Here is an 18,259-nt window from a genome sequence, read left to right as displayed (position 1 = left end):
GACAGACAGACAGAGACAGACAAGCAGACAGACAGACAGACAGACAGACAGAGACAGACAGACAGAGAGCAGACACAGACAGAGAGAGACAGACACAGAGAGAGACAGACACAGAGAGAGACAGACACAGAGAGAGACAGACACAGAGAGAACAGACACAGAGAGAGACAGCACACAGAGAGAGAGACAGACACAGAGAGAGACAGACACGAGAGAGAGACAGAACACAGAGAGAGACAGACACAGAGAGAGACAGACACAGAGAGAGACAGACACAGAGACAGAACAAGAGACAGACACAGAGACAGACACAGAGACAGACACAGAGACAGACACAGAGACAGACACAGAGACAGACACAGAGACAACACAGAGACAGACACAGAGACAGAACAGAGAACAGAGAGACACAGAGACAGACGAAAAAAGAGACAGAAAGAGAAGACAGAAAGAGAGAGACAGAAAGAGAGAGACAGAAAGAGAGAGACAGAGAGAGACAGAGAGAGACAGACAACAGTTTATGTGAGGGAGCAGGAGGTAGAGTTCGGGGAGAGAGAGGTCAGAACCCTGAGGGATGAGAGTGGTAAGAAGAGTCGGCTTGGTTAGCTTAGGCCATCGTTTCCAAAACTCGGTCCTGGAGAACCCAAGTGGTGCACGTTTTGGTTGTTGCCCTAAAACTACACAGCTGATTCAAACAATCAACTCATCATCAAGCTTTGATTATTTGAACCACTAGAGTAGGACCCAGGACTGAGTTGGGGAAACGCTGGCTTAGGCCCTTGACCATGAGCATAGGCCAAGGTTGGGATGGAGACAGAAGTAGGCTAACAGAGGCCAAGGTTTGGGATGAACAGAGGTAGGCTAACAGAGGCCAAGGTTGGATGGAGACAGAGGTAGGCTAACAGAGGAAAAGGTTGGGATGGAGACGAGGTAGGCTAACAGAGGAAAAGGTGGGATGGAGACAGAGGTAGGCTAACAGAGGCCAAGGTTGGGATGGAGCGAGAGGTAGCTAACAGAGGAAAGGTTGGATGGAGCACGAGGTAGGCTAACAGAGGAAAGGGTTGGGAATGGAGGACAGAGGTAGGCTAACAGAAAGGTTGGGATGGAGACAGAGGTAGGCTAACAGAGGCCAAGGTTGGGATGGAGACAGAGGTAGGCTAACAGAGGTAAAACAGGTGAGAGGTATAATTTAGTTTGGTAATGTCACTTACTCTCCTCTCCGCAGACACACACGCCATAGGTGAGGAGCAGGTGCTTATGGGATAGCTGGCTCATCATACTGGCGGCTTCAAAGAACGACTGGAGAGAAGAGAGAGAAGAGCAGTCAGACAGAGTTAAATATTGTATCGTAGGAAATGTAAGCAAACATAGAAAATGAACACATTAATTGGCAAAACATTGTGCTAAATAAAATGACTGCAATGGAAGAGTCATGTCCCTTTCAAGAACTAATGCAAAAAGACTCCAAGTCCATCTCCTTAACACTACATGTTGTTGGCTGGAGTTGAGGAGAGGTTCTCCACCAACCTCGGAGTAGTTTCGGTGAGCCTTATCCAGGATCTTAACAATGACATCCATCTGGTGAATCTCTCCGTAGTCTCCCAGCTCCTTCCTCACGCCACAGAAGATCTTCGTAAACGTCCCCTGACCCAGACTGTCTTTCTGTAACACACAGGGAACACCGGGTCTGAAATCCTCTCCCCTGGTCATCCAAAACATGTTGTGATGATGCCAACACAGCCGCCCCTTATTTCAATTGTATTTGGGAGTGTTTATTTCTATGTATATTTTATATTTTATTAATCTACATTATTCATATCATGTCATAGTTGAGATCTCATGCCACCATTTCACCTGAACCAGTTAAGGAGTGACCATTCAGTCTCTGATTGAAGTCCTCTATCATGTGTGTGAGTGGCAATGTCTGCAGGTACATGCAGGTGTATGTGACCGTGTCACAGGTAAAAGAGATCACAGGTGAAAGAGGTCATTACACCCATAATAGGAATTGATGTTAACTGACCTTTCAGTCATGGGTGAAGAAGGAGAGTGAATGACAGAGAGGTAATCTTACGATGACAAGATCCTCCTTGCGTATCTTGTGAAAGACCATCTGGCTGATGTTGTGTCTGTGCAGAGAGGGGGACAGGGGGACCTCAGCACCCTGGTTACTGCGGCACACCAACAGGTTAGACTTGTCTGCAGATACAGGGAACACAGAGACGAGGACGCTAAGCGAGTTAGGACTACATCATCTAGTACTCTTTATAGGTCGTATTCATTAGGGCATACCGCAGCAAAAAAGGTTTTAAACGCTAAACAAAAACAAGTTGGAAATGTTTAGGTACACCCTGAACAGAGTGTGCAAAGCTGTCATCAAGGCAAAGGGTGGCTACTTTGCAAAATKTCAAATATATTTTGATTTGTTTAACACMGTTTTGGTTACTACATGATTCCATGTGTGTTATTTCATAGTTTTAATGTCTTCACTATTATTATACAATGTAGAAAATAGTGAAAAATAAAATAAAAACACTTCAATGAGTAGGTGTGTCCAAACTTTTGACTGGTACTGTATGTGACAAGATAATGTTATGTACATTGTGTCGACGCAGCTCACAGGCCTTGTCCAAGTGTTTGTTGTGTTTGACTATAGACAAAGGAATTGAACATCATGGTGAACATACGTGACCAAAATAAACCCTTTTAAACGTTATGACCTAGATGATGATCGTTTCACAAGAGCAAGATCTACAATACTTGTGCCACGTCTCCTTTTAAACGACAGTGCATTCTTTTTATATAGTTAACCTTTATTTAACTAGGCAAGTCAGTTGAGAACAAATTCTTATTTACAATGACGGCCTACCAAAAGGCCTCCTGATGGGGACGGGGGCTGGGATTAAAAATACATTAAATAAAAATATAGGACAACACACACATCACGACAAGAGAGACAACACTACATAAAGAGAGACCAAAGACCACATAGCATGGCAGCAACACATGACAACACAGCATGGCAGCAACACAACATGACAACACAAAAGCCTGGCAGCAACACATGACAACACAGCATGGCAGCAACACAACATGACAACACAGCATGGCAGCAACACATGACAACACAGCATGGCAGCAACACAACATGACAACATTGTTAATCAAACTACTGTGAGAATATAGACTTAGTGTTGAGTGTGGCTGGAAAGCTGACGTCAGCCCACAGTTTATGATATTGTTTTAGTCACAAAACACAGCTATGACCCGTATTCCCTGACCTCCTCACCTTTAGCTTTAGGCGGGCAGCACTTGGTGAACTGGAAGATGTGTCCGTCAGAGCGCAGAGCTTCTTTCTGGTAGCGGTGGAGCAGCTCCCTCAGAGAACCAAACATCTTCTTGGCCCCAGAGAGGACGTAGTCTCCCTGGTCTGTCTTCACTATCTGGCAGTGCTTGTACTCAACTAGGCTGTCACACTGCAGGGGGACACAGATCAGATATGCACKCTACCACTTCCCCATTGGTCCTTACCCTTCAAAGTTTGTAGATTTGTAAGGTGTTAGCAATACGGTGAAAGGTGCACCAGTACGCCTGCATACCAATCCAGACCCTTTCAGACCTGGAAACATTGAAGGGTCTGGACTAAACACACTTAGCACCATGTCTTTCAACAACCTGTACGGTATGATACTCACGCCCACTACAAAAGACAGGAAGTATTTGTTGTAGTCCTTAGGGCTGCTACGGAGGATGTACAGACCCTTGTGATTCCCAGACCGCCGCAGCTTACTGATAGCAAAGTCCATCCTGAGGATAGAGAGACAGGACAGATGAGATATGGTCAGTCATGGTCGTACTGTGCGTGAGTATATATGTGCAAGTTAGTGATGAGCGGGTTGATGGGGTTATATCCGCGGGACAAACGGGTTTAGGGTCATGACATTTTGTGTGGATGAAGGCCGGGTTGAATAAAAACAGAAAACAATGCCTTTAAAAATGCATAACTGTGCAATTTATATCTATAGGCTACATTAAATTATTTTAGATTATCTGTCATTAGTGCGTAAGCCTAAACTTTAGAGCCTAACTGTACGTTCGCCAAATAGCCTACACGCCAAATAGCCTACACGCCAAATAGCCTACACGCCAAATAGCCTACACGCCAATCGCCAAATAGTCTACACACCAAATAGCCTACACGCCAATCACCAAATGCTTTTGGGAACGGACAGAAAAAGTTAACGTAGATCCATGGAAGCAAAAAGGACCATGTTGGAGTTTACTTCAGTAAAAGAATAGCTGTGAAATGTAGAGTTGAAAATAAAGAGAAGGGACGACCAGAAAGTCATGTTTGGGAAAGTGGTAAAAGAGGATGATGACAGTGTTGTGTGGTGATTGTGAGGCGCTATACACATTCAACAGTCACAAGATCGGAATTAAAATAGGCCTATGACACGTCAAGGGAACTGTAGCCTACTGTTCAGATGAGTAAAATGGAAAGTGAAATCTGGACACTGACTGTAGGTCTATAACCTCTCACAGAGCCTTAACATTAACTCTCGTTGAATGAAGCTTTTCTTGCACTGCCTGAGTGGAAACGCGTTGCAGTTGTGCGTTCTGATGTTCTATGCGGTCTGCTCCGCGTTATTTTGTAAATATATTCCGTTAATAGTTCACTACAGTTTATTGCAACGTACCAGCTGCCTTACTTGTCCTCTTTCTTTGCATTTCTTGCACTAAAATGATACACCAAATGTAGGCTACATTATTACTAGGGAACAGGAGTGGAGAAATATGATTTATTTATTTCAGTATCTTGAGAGAACGTGAATACAGATGGTATCTAACTGATCAGAGGTGCTATATTTATCAGCATCATAAAAACAGATAGTATTTCAACCACATTAAATATGCATCCGAACTGAAATCTAATCAMAAACATGTTGGTGTCGTTTACGAAGTCGGCTAGCCGAACAAGTGTGCTCGCATACTCCCTTAAAAGACCTTCCCTTGAAAAACTTTTAAAAAGTGGCAATAGTACRGTTTGTCTATTTTGAAACACCGTAGCCAGTATACACTTCCTCAAAATAGTCAGAATTAATCGACGATAACTCAAGCAATCTGTCATTAACTTCAAAGTTTTTGCCGAAGAGATCTTAATTGCGCACTTTTTACATCTAACTCCGACGTTTGGTGCAGTATTTCTCAAATGAAAAAATGTGCATGAAAACGAGTCGTCTCTCSTTGAATGACAACAAATAACTTAATGAAGAATCCCTACTGTTGACCAATCACCGACGAAGGGACGTGGACTTCAGCTCTGAAATTCGGCTTGCCTCCAGAAAAATGTGTGCCCGAACAACCGAAAAAAACACTACCCGAAGTCCAAAACAAACAAAAACTTCCTAAAATGTTATAATATATACACAAACTCTACCGAACTGTTTCGCATGGGAAGCATGCGGACGCCTAAAGAGTTTATTTAGTGTTCTAGGGCAACATAATGACAGAAGAGAAGCTGCATTTATCTAATTATAGACAAGTTATCACATATAGGTCGGGTGGTTGCGGATGGGTTATTAGCAATTGCGGGAGGGTGAACAAACCTGCTGAGCCACACACCCCTAGTTCACGTGTCTGTGTGTGTGTGGATGTTCTTGTGTTTGTACAGTATATGTGCCTAGTCCAGACTTACGAGACTGGACCATGGCAGTAACTCTGAATGGCCTCCAGCAGCCTAGGGGGCGCCACTTCTTTACACAGGAAGTGGTGAGCGTCTGCTATGAGCCGGTAGTAGCCATCCACCAAAGACACAAAGGACAGAGCCTCCGACAGGGAACGGAACTCCAGCTCCTGTGTAGCAGAGAGAGATGGAGGAGGATAAGAGGAGGGATGAATCAGTCCTCTGTTACACATAATACATGAGAAATGTTCCTGTTCTGATCTAACATAACAGCTGGTCTGAGTCTAAAATGTCACACTGTTCCCCTACAAAGTGCACTTGGCCCTATGGCCCTGCTCAAAAGTAGTGCACTATAATGGAAATAGCTTGTCATTTCAGACACAAATGATGTCCTTGTCCCTGTCTGAGTTATGAGGTTAGCAGAGTCGTCGTACCAGAGTCTGACTGTCCTGTCTGTTGATGGTGACGATGCGACTCTCGATAGAGCCATCCTTGTTGGCTTGTTTGATGCTGATGTCAATAACTTCAGGGAAATCGCAGTACGTCTGGATACCCTATAGAGAGAGAGAGTAAGAGTAGTAGCAGCCATCCCGAATGAACAACCGTTTCAAACATCCTTTCTCTGACTGACATTATTACAGGAGACTATTTGAACACATGACTAACTCTAGCCCCTTTGTGGTTGTCTCAACAGGTCATATGTGCTTTCAGAAAATAGAAAGATAAAAGGAGAAGACGAGAAGGAAAAATAGGAAAGAAAAAGACGAGGAGAACAAGGAACAAGAATAAAAAGGAAGAGAGTGAAAGAAGAATAGAGAAGAGAGCGCCACTTCTCCCCCTACCTTGTCTGCCTCCTTATCCTCCTCCCGGGACCACTGGATGCCGTTATTTCCTGTGACGACGATGGTGACCTCTCCTTCCAAGGACTCAGTGACACGGAAGCACTCCGAGTAGAAGGCTGGGTGCAGCGTCTCCAGGTTCACCAGGTATTTGAGCTTGAGGTCACGAGCCGTGGCTTTACACTGGCTGAACTGATGGATGAACTTCCTGAAGCGATGGCGGATCCTCTTCCGGGTCACAAAGTGGTACTCTTGGATATGGGCACGCATATTCTTGGGCAGGAACGATTTATAGCTAGGGAGGGAAGGTGAAAGAATTGGTTTAGTTACAATTGGGTCCATTACATACTAGTATCAATAGCAGCAAAGAGCTGAATTATGTGATACAACAAACACAATACAGGTTTTAAGAACATGGGCGGGGTGGATTGGAGTGAGGTGTGGTGATGTGGGGTGGATTGGAGTGAGGTGTGGTGATGTGGGGTGGATTAGAGTGAGGTGTGGTGATGTGGGGTGGATTAGAGTGAGGTGTGGTGATGTGGGGCGGATTAGAGTGAGGGTCCAACTTCATTGACTGTACTGTATGTGACAAGATAAGTTATTACCCATGGTGTCGACGCAGCTTCACAGGCCTTGTCCAAGTGTTGTGTGTGTTTGACCCATAGACCAAAGCGAATGAAAATCACTGGGGAACATAACGTGCCAAAATCCAAACCCCCTCTTAAACGTCCTTGACCTAGATGATTCGATCGGTTTCACAGAGCAAGATCAAAATACTTGTGCCACGTCTCCTTTAACCCGCCAGTGCCTTCTTTTTAATATGATTAACCTTTATTTAACCTAGGCAAGTCAGCTTGAGAACACAATTCTTATTACAATAACAGAGCGCGCCACAAAAGGCCTCCTATGGGGACGGGGGTGATTAAAAATACATTAAATAAAAATATTAGGACAATCACACCATAAAACACGACAAGAGGACAACACTACATAAACGAGAGACAAAGGACCACATACGCATGGCAACAACACTGACAACACCAGCATGCACCGCCAACAACAATAGGACAACACACCTGCGCACACAGGACACACACATGCATACACATGACAAGCAGCAGCCAGCAGCAACAAGCATGCACAACAGCATGATAGCATGGCAGCAACACAACATGACAAACACAGCATGGCAGCACAACACATGAAACACACAGCATGGCAGCAACACAACATGACACAATTCGTTTAACAAACTACTGTGAGAAAACGACTTAGTGTTGATGTGGCTGAAAGCTGACGTCCAGCCCACAGTTTATGATATTGTTTTAGTTCAACAAAACACAGCTATCGACCCGATTCCCTGACCTCCTCACCTTTAGCTTAGGCCGGCCGCAACTTGGTGAACTGGAAGATGTGTCCGTCAGAGCGCCAGAGTTCTTCTGGTAGCGGTGGAGCCAGCTCCCCTCCAAGAGAAACCAACATCCTTCTTTGCCCAAGAGGACGTAGTCTCCTGGTCTGTTCTTCACTATCTCAGTGCTTGTACTCAACTAGGCTGTCACACTGCAGGGGACACAGATTCAATATGCACGACCTGCCACTTCCCCATTGTCCTTTACCCATTCAAATGTTTTAGAATTGTAAGGTGTTAGCAAACCGGTGAAAGGCTGCACCTATTACGCCGCATACCAATCAGGACCTTTCAGACCTGGAAACATTGAAGGGTCTGGACTAAACACACTAGCACCCATTGTCCTTTCAACAAACCTGTACGGTAGATCACTCACGCCCACCACAAAGACAGGAAGTATTGTTGTAGTCCTTAGGGCTGCTACGGAGGATTGACAGACCCTGTGATTCCCAACGCCGTCAGCGTCCTTACTGATAGCAAAGTCCTCCTGAGGATGAGAGAGAAGGACAGAGTGAGATATGCGGTCATCACATGGTCCGTACTGTGCCGTGAGATAATATTGCAGAGTTAGTTGATGACGGGTTGATGGGTTATATCCGCGGACAAAACGGGTTTAGGTCATGACATTTTGTGTGGATGAAAGGCGCGGTTGAATAAAAACAGAAAACAATGCCTTTAAAATGCATAAACTGTGCAATTTATATCTATAGCTACATTTAAATTATTTTAGATATATCTGTCATTAGTGCGTAAGCCTAAACTTTTAGAGCCTAACTGTACGTTCGCCAACATAGCCTACACCCCAAATACCTCACGCCAAATAAGCCTACACGCCAAATAGCCTACACCCATCGCCAATAGTCTACACACCAAATAGCCTACACGCCAATCACCAATGCTTGTTGGACACGGACAGAAAAAGTTAACGTAGATCCATGGAAGCAAAAAGGACCATGTTTGGAGTTACTTCATAAAAGAATAGCGTTGAAATGTAGAGTTGAAAATAAAGAGAAGGACGACCAGAAAGTCACGATTGGGAAAGTGGTACAAAGAGGATGATGACAGTGTTGTGTGGTGTTGTGAGCCTATACACATTCAACAGTCACAAGATCGGAATTAAAATAGGCCTAATGACACGTCAAGGAACTCTAGCCTACGTTCAGATGAGTAAAATGCGAAAGTGAAATCTGGACATGACTGTAGGTCTATAACCTCTCACAAGCCCCCCCAGCCTAACATTAACCTCATCGTTGAATAAGCTTGTCTCACCTGCCTGAGTGAAGCGTTTGCATGATTTGTTTAACACTTTTTTTGTTACTACATGATTCTATACGTGTTATTTCATAGTTTTTATGTCTTCACTATTATTCTAGAATGTAGAAAATAGTAAAAATAAAGAAAAACCCTTGAATGAGTAGGTGTTCTAAAACTTTTGACCGGTAGTGTACACATATCAGATATTATTGCCCACTACAATATCATATGCCAAAACATGATTTGTATTGAACTCTGATTGTGAAGTGTATGAACAGTACAAGTCAGGGGTTGAAGGGGATCTAGGGATGATTAGGTGGCCAGGAAAGTAAAACAACTGGTAGGTTTGGATGTTAGACAGGACACCGCCCAGGGTTAACATCCCTTCTTTAGTGACCGCAAGGAAGGCTCTGCACCTGGTTTGACCGGTGTACACATTGCTTTGTGACCAAACGTTTTTCAGCTCTGACAGTTTCTTCWAGGTTCAACGTGCTCCATCTTCCTCCTACCAGCCTACTCACCTGGTGTCGTTATAGATGTCCACGGGGGACTGGCTACTCTCCTGAGCCATCCTCATAATGTCCAACACAGCCATGCCAAGACACTCCTCCTGGGCCTCATGGTTCACTGGGATAATCACCCAGCTATGCACAAAGTCACTACGCCACTGAGAGGAGGGAGGGAGGGAGATGTAGTGGATAGAAGTGCCATAAGGTGAAAACAAACAAGGCAAACGAGGGAGGGAGAGAGAGTAGGGAGATAGAGAAGGGAGATAGAGAGAGTAGGGAGAGAGAGAGAGTAGGAGGGTTGGTAACGTTAACATATGACAGACAGCCACAGCAGACTGGCAGACAACAGACATGTGATATGTTAGGGGTAAGGCATGAGGCAGTTGTTATACACCACTATCTGTGGCATGCCCCGGTCTCTGTGGCATGCCCCGGTCTCTGTGGCATGCCCCGGTCTCTGTGGCATGCCCCGGTCTCTGTGGCATGCCCCGGTCTCGTTTAAACCAAATCGGACCTTCGGCAACACAGTGACCACGGTCTCAGTTCAATAATGCACTCGTGGAATAGAGGAACTATGTCCCTACATCAATGCCTACGTACAGTATAACTGAATCACTGCAATAGCAAGATGGAGATCACTGAGCTTATTTTTTTAAACTAGACCTTAGTCCCCGTGTTGCTTATGGTCGGGTTTCCAGACTACATATAGTGTTGAAACTAGACCTTAGTCCCCGTGGTGCTTATGGTCGGGTTTTCCAGACTACATATAGTGTTGAAACTAGACCTAGTCCCCGTTGTGCTTATGGTCAGGTTTTCCAGACTACATATAGTGTTGAAACTAGACCTTAGTCCCCGTGTTGCTTATGGTCGGGTTTTCCAGACTACATATAGTGTTGAAACTAGACCTTAGTCCCGTGTTGCTTTATGGTCGGGTTTTCCAGACTACATATAGTGTTGAAACTAGACCTTAGTCCCCGTGTTGCCTATGGTCGGGTTTTCCAGACTACATATAGTGTTGAAACTAGACCTTAGTCCCTGTGTGCCTATGGTCGGGTTTTCCAGACTACATATTAGTGTTGAAACTAGACCTTAGTCCCCGTGTTGCCTATGGTCGGGTTTTCCAGACTACATATAGTGTTGAAACTAGACCTTAGTCCCCGTGTTGCTTATGGTCGGGTTTTCCAGACTACATATAGTGTTGAAACTAGACCTTAGTCCCCGTGTTGCCTATTGGTCGGGTTTTCCAGACTACATTTCTGCACTACTTTTGACCAGAGCCCTAGGGCCGTGGTCTAAAGTATTGCACCAGAGCCCTATGGCCCGTGGTCTAAAGTAGTGCACCAGAGCCCTATGGCCCGTGGTCTAAAGTAGTGCACCAGAGCCCTATGGTCCGTGGTCTAAAGGATTGCACCAGAGCCCTATGGCCCGTGGTCTAAAGCAGTTGCACCAGAGCCCTATGGGGCGTGGTCTAAAGCAGTGCACCAGAGCCCTATGGCCCGTGGTCTAAAGTATTGCACCAGAGCCCTATGGCCCGTGGTCTAAAGTATTGCACCAGAGCCCTATGGCCCGTGGTCTAAGCAGTGCACCAGAGCCCTATGGGCCGTGGTCTAAAGTAGTGCACCAGAGCCCTATGGGCCGTGGGTCTAAAGTAGTGCACCAGAGCCCTATGGCCCATGCGTCTAAAGTAGTGCACCAGAGCCCTATGGGCCGTGGTCTAAAGTAGTGCACCAGAGCCCTATGGCCCATGGTCTAAAGTAGTGCACCAGAGCCCTTTGGCCCGTGGTCTAAAGTATTGCACCAGAGCCCTATGGCCCGTGGTCTAAAGTATTGCACCAGAGCCCTATGGCCCGTGGTCTAAAGTAGTGCACTATATTGGGAATAGGGTGCCATTTGGGACGCACACTTTGTCTGTTCATGCTGGCTAGCTCCACACAGGCAGGGTTACAACCTAACTGGGGAGAAAAGACTGCCTGTGTTTGAGGAGATCCATTTAACCAAGGCAGGATGCAGGCACAACCACTTCATTACATAATGATTAGTTAAGCTATTTAAGACGCAAGGTGATTTGCAGTTCAGTGATTCCGACTGCAATGTTGTCCATCTCAAACACGTGCACCCTGCATCTCTGCATCCCTCGTCTTCCTGACTGCACCACCACTTTTCTAGTTACAGCAAATAACAGCCTGACATGGTATGTGGGATACACAAAGCCATGTTTCCACAAGCTACACCGGAAGTAGTACACTCCCTCTTCCATTGTTTTGCTCAACAACTTTCTGTGCTGCACCAAAAGCGATAGGGATCTTAGTGTGTTGTGTGTGTGTGCTCTAGAACTATGGCCAGTCCAGTTGAACTTCTATTCTCTCTGTGGATAAACATCAAGTGAAACCACAAGAGACACCGGCCTCGGCTATACAAACACCACATCAGCAGAAAGAACGTCTTGAGGAACATAACCCACACTTCCAAGAATAGAAACTAAAGAAAACTAGTTATTTTTTTTACATGGAAACAAGGTCCCTCAGTTCTCAGAACTGTGGAATAAAGTCAACACCGTTTTCCTCACAGCAACCCAGGGCCTCCATTCCTCTAGAATACAGACTTAAAGGGGCCATCCACTGTTGAAACAATAAACTAAAAGGGATCCACCCCCAGCCTCTGTTTTGGTAAAAAGCTGAGGGATGGACCTGGAGAAATGTAACCACTCTTAAATTCATAAACGGAGGTATTGATGCAAGGACTGACCATCCAAAATATCAACATTATAGTTATAAGCAGTTGTAWACAGTGTTTGTTTACATTTTCAATCTTTACAAATATTGAAGTAAAACAAGCTTGTATTTCAGGTGCTGATGGGGTATTACAGTTGAACTAAGCTCATAAAGGCATTTATAAGTTATACTCTTCAAGAATCAATGGATGTAGCAATTGTGGCTTGCTCTTTAAAACGACAGCAGGACCTCGCATAGTAACTAACGTATACAGGGTAATCTCTCACACCCAGTGTGTTTTGTTACAATGTGAATGTGAAGATAAAAACTGAAAAGGACACCACAGTCCACACAGACATTCTAAAACACACGCACGTTCACACAAAAACACACCCTACCAGCCACAGCTTTCACCACTGCCTCTCACCCTCCCAACACTGCTTCCCCTTTTCTTCAGCATATGTACGGACACACACACACGGACACACACACGGACACACACGGACACACACACACGGGTAGATTAGGCAGTTATTTACACCACACAGACTTTACAGCTTCGCTGATTGGTTTATAGAAACCAGTCGCCCCTAAAATTGATTTTGCTTGGAATTATGGTCTCACCAGCTGGCTCTCTCTCTGTAGCAATTGAGCCCGGGGATGAGGTTACTTAATACTTCAGGTTACTGAAAGGTGGCTTTACAGGTAGGCCATTTTAGGGGAGTCTGTAGCATACATGTCAGAATAGAGCGCATATTTACAAAGCAACTCAGAGTAGAAGTGCTCATGTAAATGAGAACTTGTTCTCAACTTGCCTACCTGGTTAAATAAAAGGTGAAATAAAAAAAAATAAAAAAAATGATCTTTAAGGCAAAGCTGATCCAAGATCAGCACGCCTACACTCTTGAATTTCACACTACCAGACTGAGAAAACTTTCCTGGTAAAAAATATAGCCCAAGACTAACCTGAGCGAAGAGGTAGGACATGACGGTATCGTCTAACACCGGGCTGTCCATTCCCTTGTTGACCCCATAGCGGTGGGAACAGGAGTCTCCATACCAGCCAGGGAAGTAGTACCTGGGGGGACGACGACGCAGAAAGGGAGAACAGGAAGAGGAGAGAAGATAAAGAGGACTATATAGAAGACAAGCACAATGTGTCTAATACTACTACCGTACAATGATACTTTAATTAAACGTCACTGCATATTTCACACTTTAATTCCTTAATATTTTTAATAGTCAATCTAATTGTTTTCCTTTTCAACAGAAAAATAAAATCTAGACCCCTGACCACACGCCACATCCTACCTCACTCTGAAGAGGAGACTGTCATTTGCTGATTGGTCGAGTTTGAGGATGTGATTGGGTGGGAACCACATGCGGTCGCTCTCCCTCATCAGGCCAAACAGGCTGCAATACAACGGTGAAAGGCCTGGGAGACAGGAGAGAACAGAACAACATAAACATTAACACCAAACACATCCATAGGGATAAGCAGAGCCATATGTATCCCTGTGGTTAGTGCGTCAGCCCTGAGATTGGAAGGTTGGGGGATTTGATCCCCCGTCAAGTCATACCAAAGACTCCAAAACTGGGACCTGATGCCTCTATGCTTGGAACGTCAGTATTTAGGAGATGGATTAGGGGTAAGGCCCTGCGATAGACTAGCGTTCTGTCCAGGGGGTGTCTCACCCTACAGAAATGGGAGGCAGAGCAATGGACATTAGACCGGTGGAAATCTGTCCCTTTGTCCAAATTTGAGATTTTTGGTTACAACCGCCGTGTCTTTGTGAGATACAGAMTAGGTGAACAGATGACCTCTGCAAGTGTACTTCCCACCGTGAAGCATGGAGGAGGTGTGATGGTGTTTTGCTGGTGACAGTCTGATTTATTTAGAATTCAAGGCATACTTAGCCAGCATGGCTACCACAGCATTGTGCAGCGATACGCCATCCCATCTGGTTTGCGCTTAGTGGGACTATCATTTGTTTTTCAACAGAACAACGACCCAAAACACACCTCCAGGATGTGTAAGGGCTATTTGACCAAGAAGGAGAGTGATGGAGTGCTGCATCAGATGATCTGGCCTCCACAATCCCCTGACCTCAACCCAATTGAGATGAGTTGGACCGCTGAGTGAAGGAAAAGCAGCCAACAAGTGCTTAGCATATGTGGGAACTCCTTCAACTGACTGTTGGAAAAGCATTCCTCATTATGACCTTTAAGGCAAAGCCAATCCTAGATCAGCACTCCTACTCATGCACAAACACAAAGGTGGTTATGGTCAACTGGTCCCTGTAAGAGGGTTGGGGTTGTGAGGGTTTAGAGTTTAGGATTTTAAGCTTGCGGCGAGACATTTTAGTGGATAGTATTGGGAATCAGTCAGCTCTGCTGCTCTAGTCTGGAATCTGGGAGTGAAATCTGCTGCTCTGGTCTGGGTTCTGGGAGTGAAATCAGCCTCAGCTTTGCTCTGGTCTGGTCTGGGAGTGAAATCAGCCTCAGCTGTGCTCTGGTCTGGTTCTGGGAGTGAAATCAGCCTCAGCTGTGCTCTGGTCTGGGTCTGGGAGTGAAATCAGCCTCAGCTGTCTCTGGTCTGGGCTCTGGGAGTGAAATCAGCCTCAGCTGTGCTCTGGTCTGGGGTCTGGGAGTGAAAATCAGCCTCAGCTGTGCTCTGGTCTGGCTCTGGGAGTGAAATCAGCCTCAGCTGTGCTCTGGTCTGGGTCTGGGAGTAAATCAGCCTCAGCTGTTTTGCTCTGGTCTGGGTCTGGGAGTGAAATCACCTCAGCTGTGCGTCTGGTCTGGGGCTTGGAGTGAAATCAGCCTCAGCTGTGCTCTGGTCTGGGTCTGGGAGTGAAATCAGCCTCAGCTGTGCTCTTGGTCTGGCTCTGGAGTGAAATCAGCCTCAGCCTGTGCTCTGGTCTGGGTTCTGGAGTTGAAATCAGCCTTCAGCTGTGCTCTGGTCTGGGTTCTGGGAGTGAAATCAGCCTCAGCTGTGCTCTGGTCTGGGCTCTGGGAGTTGCAAATCACTGCAGCTGTGTTGTCTGGTCTGGGCTCTGGGAGTGAAATCTGATTAACTGGCCAAAAGGCACCTACTGTATGAAATGTCACTCTTCTCAGCATGGAAATAACGTTGTAAAATGGTGTAAAAACTTGCCATTTCAGGAGCATTAAACACACTAGCCATTTCAACAGCTTTAAAGTTATAAATAGATGTATGTTTTTCCCACGTATGTAGGCCTATAGCTTCGGGCTGCAATGTGTCCACTATGTGAGAATGCTTATCATTGACTACAGCTCAGCGTTCAACACCATAGTACCCTCAAAGCTCATCACTAAGCTAAGGAACCTGGGATTAAACACCTCCCTCTGCAACTGGATCCTGGACTTCCTGACGGGCCGCCCTCAGGTGGTGAGGGTAGGTAGCAACACATCTGCCACGCTGATCCTCAACACTGGAGCTCCCCAGGGGTGCGTGCTCAGTCCCTTCCTGTACTCCCTGTTCACTAATGACTGCATGGCCAGGCACGACTCCAACACCATCATTAAGTTTGCAGATGACACAACAGACCTGATCACCGACAACGACGAGACAGCCAATAGGGAGGAGGTCAGAGACCTGACCGTGTGGTGCAAGGACAACAACCTCTCCCTCAACGTGATCAAGACAAAGATGATGATCGTGGACTACAGGAAAAGGAGGACCAAGCACGCCCCCATTCTCATCGATGGGGCTGTAGTGGAAAAGGTTGAGAGCTTCAAGTTCCTTGGCGTCCACATCACCAACAAACTAACATGGTCCAAGCACACTAAGACAGTCGTGAAGAGGGCACAACAAAACCTATTCCCCCTCAGGAGACAGAAAAGATTTGGCATGGGTCCTCAGATCCTCAAAAAGGTTTGACAGCTGCACCAGAGAGCATCCTGACGGGTTGCATCACTGCCTGGTATGGCAACTGCTTGGCCTCCGACCGCAAGTCACTACAGAAGGTAGTGCATACAGCCCAGTACATCACTGGGGCCAAGCTTCCTGCCACCTAGGACCTCTATACCAGGCGGTGTCAAAGGAAGGCCCTAAAAATTGTCAAAGACTCCAGCCACCCTAGTCAGACTGTTCTCTCTGCTACCGCACCGCAAGCGGTACCGGAGCACCAAGTCCAGGTCCAAGAGGCTTCTTAACAGCTTCTACCCCCAAGCCTTAAGACTCCTGAACATCTAATCAAATGGCTACCCAGACTATTTGCATTGCTCCCCCGCCCACTGCTGCTACTCTGTTATTATCTATGCATAGCCACTTTAATAACTCTACCTACATGTACATAATTACCTCAATACCGGTGCCCCCTGCACATTGACACTGTACCGGTACCCCCTGTACATAACCCCACTATTGTTATTTGCTGCTGCTCTTTAATTATTTGTTAGGTCTTATCTCTTACTTTTTTAGGGATTTTCTTAAAACTGCATTGATGGTTAAAAGCTTGTACGTAAGCATTTCACTGTAAGGTCTACACTTGTTGTCGTCGGCGCATGTGACAAATAACATTTKATTTTAGTTAACTTCGGTCAACTCTGATGTTCTCAGATGTTGTGTGTTTAAAAAAAAGAAGTATGTTAAAATACCTGTCATATTACACATCTAGTAATGACCGAAGGCATTTGAACCTTCACAGTAAAACTTGTGTACTACTTAATATAATTATTGTATCGCTCGGAGTGGAGGGGAAAGTTGCTTGTGCATTGATAAACACACTGAAGATGGTATTACATTGTTACATTACATTTTTATTTTCTATTTAAACCTTTATTTAAAGGCAAGTCAGTTAAGAACAAATTCTTATTTACAATGGCGGCCTAAACCGGCCAAACCCGGACGACGCTGGGCCAATTGTGCACCGCCCTATGGGACTCCCAATCACGACTGGATTCGAACCAGGGTGTCTGTAATGACGCTTCTAGCACTGAGATGCAGTGCCTTAGACCGCTGCAGGAGCCGCAAAAACGGTAAGTTAACAGTAAGTAATACATAAAGACGTCTATTTCACCCCATGGCCTGCTGAATTTGCAAATAGGGATAGGCATGACGGAGTACTGAACAGACATACTCTTTTTCCCCCCAAATACTGTAAAACTAAGATTTGTCTTGAGTCTAGAGTTCCATTTGTACATGTGCAAGCTCCCGTTAGTCCTACAGAAATAAATGCTCATTAAAAACACATAACATTCGTTGTTAAATGTGGAGTTTCATCACAAATCCAAAATGGACTGGTTGATTGAAGTAGGGAAATATGTGTTCCAACAACGAGCTGCAGTTCTGGAATAATTGCGTCCAGTCTATTTTCCGCTTAGTCTACTTTGCGGTTGTCATTAGTTACCACAGACACAAAGTCTGGCTATGTCGTAAAAATGTAAGAAAACAAACATTTGTTTGTTGGTCTTAATTTAAGGCTAGGGTTAAGGTTAGCAGTGTGGTTAAGGTTAGGTTAAAATTCAGATTTTAATTAGATAAATTGTAGAAATAGGCAGGATTTATGACTGTGGCAACTAGTTTATTTAAATATTTTATTATAAATAAAAATGCAGTTTTTTTTTTACCCGAAAGATTTTGAGACAAAAACAAAGAACATTGACATACATTTCCACAAACGATGACATCACCGTATCCACAGCCAAAGGTGATTGGGGTGGCAGGTAGCCTGGGGGGGGATAGCATTGGCGAGTAACCAAAATGTTGCTGGATTGAATCCCTGAGCTGACAAGGTAAAAATCTGTCATTATGTTGTTTGTTTGTAGCCCTAAAAAAATCTATATTTAAATAAAACATTTGTTTCTTCCATTCTCTTAAAGTTGGAGTA

General features: G+C 45.1%; 1 protein-coding gene and 1 long non-coding RNA gene across 3 annotated transcripts in view; one reads left to right on the top strand and one right to left on the bottom strand.

The window, feature by feature from the left end:
* The window catches only part of LOC111980849 (tyrosine-protein kinase JAK2), an 80,516-nt gene that overhangs the window by 11,659 nt on the left and 50,598 nt on the right, over positions 1-18,259 (bottom strand). For both annotated transcript variants that reach the window (XR_011481817.1, XM_024011863.2), the window contains exons 3-13: positions 13,716-13,839; positions 13,371-13,482; positions 9,706-9,851; positions 6,526-6,817; positions 6,118-6,237; positions 5,696-5,853; positions 3,696-3,807; positions 3,290-3,476; positions 2,075-2,199; positions 1,528-1,662; positions 1,212-1,299 (exon numbers count right to left, since the gene is read on the bottom strand). Coding sequence is in view for 1 of the 2 variants with exons in the window: in XM_024011863.2 (XP_023867631.1) it covers positions 1,212-1,299; positions 1,528-1,662; positions 2,075-2,199; positions 3,290-3,476; positions 3,696-3,807; positions 5,696-5,853; positions 6,118-6,237; positions 6,526-6,817; positions 9,706-9,851; positions 13,371-13,482; positions 13,716-13,839 (1,599 nt within the window). In the remaining variant the exon portion in view is untranslated. The remainder of the gene's footprint in view (positions 1-1,211; positions 1,300-1,527; positions 1,663-2,074; positions 2,200-3,289; positions 3,477-3,695; positions 3,808-5,695; positions 5,854-6,117; positions 6,238-6,525; positions 6,818-9,705; positions 9,852-13,370; positions 13,483-13,715; positions 13,840-18,259) is intronic.
* On the top strand, positions 953-1,192 carry LOC139029490 (uncharacterized). Its single transcript, XR_011481818.1, has 3 exons — positions 953-1,005; positions 1,041-1,060; positions 1,097-1,192. It is a non-coding gene; the product is annotated as an uncharacterized lncRNA (long non-coding RNA).

This window comes from Salvelinus sp. IW2-2015, linkage group LG20 (assembly GCF_002910315.2).
Source record: "Salvelinus sp. IW2-2015 linkage group LG20, ASM291031v2, whole genome shotgun sequence".
Taxonomy (NCBI): domain Eukaryota; kingdom Metazoa; phylum Chordata; class Actinopteri; order Salmoniformes; family Salmonidae; genus Salvelinus; species Salvelinus sp. IW2-2015.
This window is presented reverse-complemented; position numbering and strand designations above follow the sequence as displayed.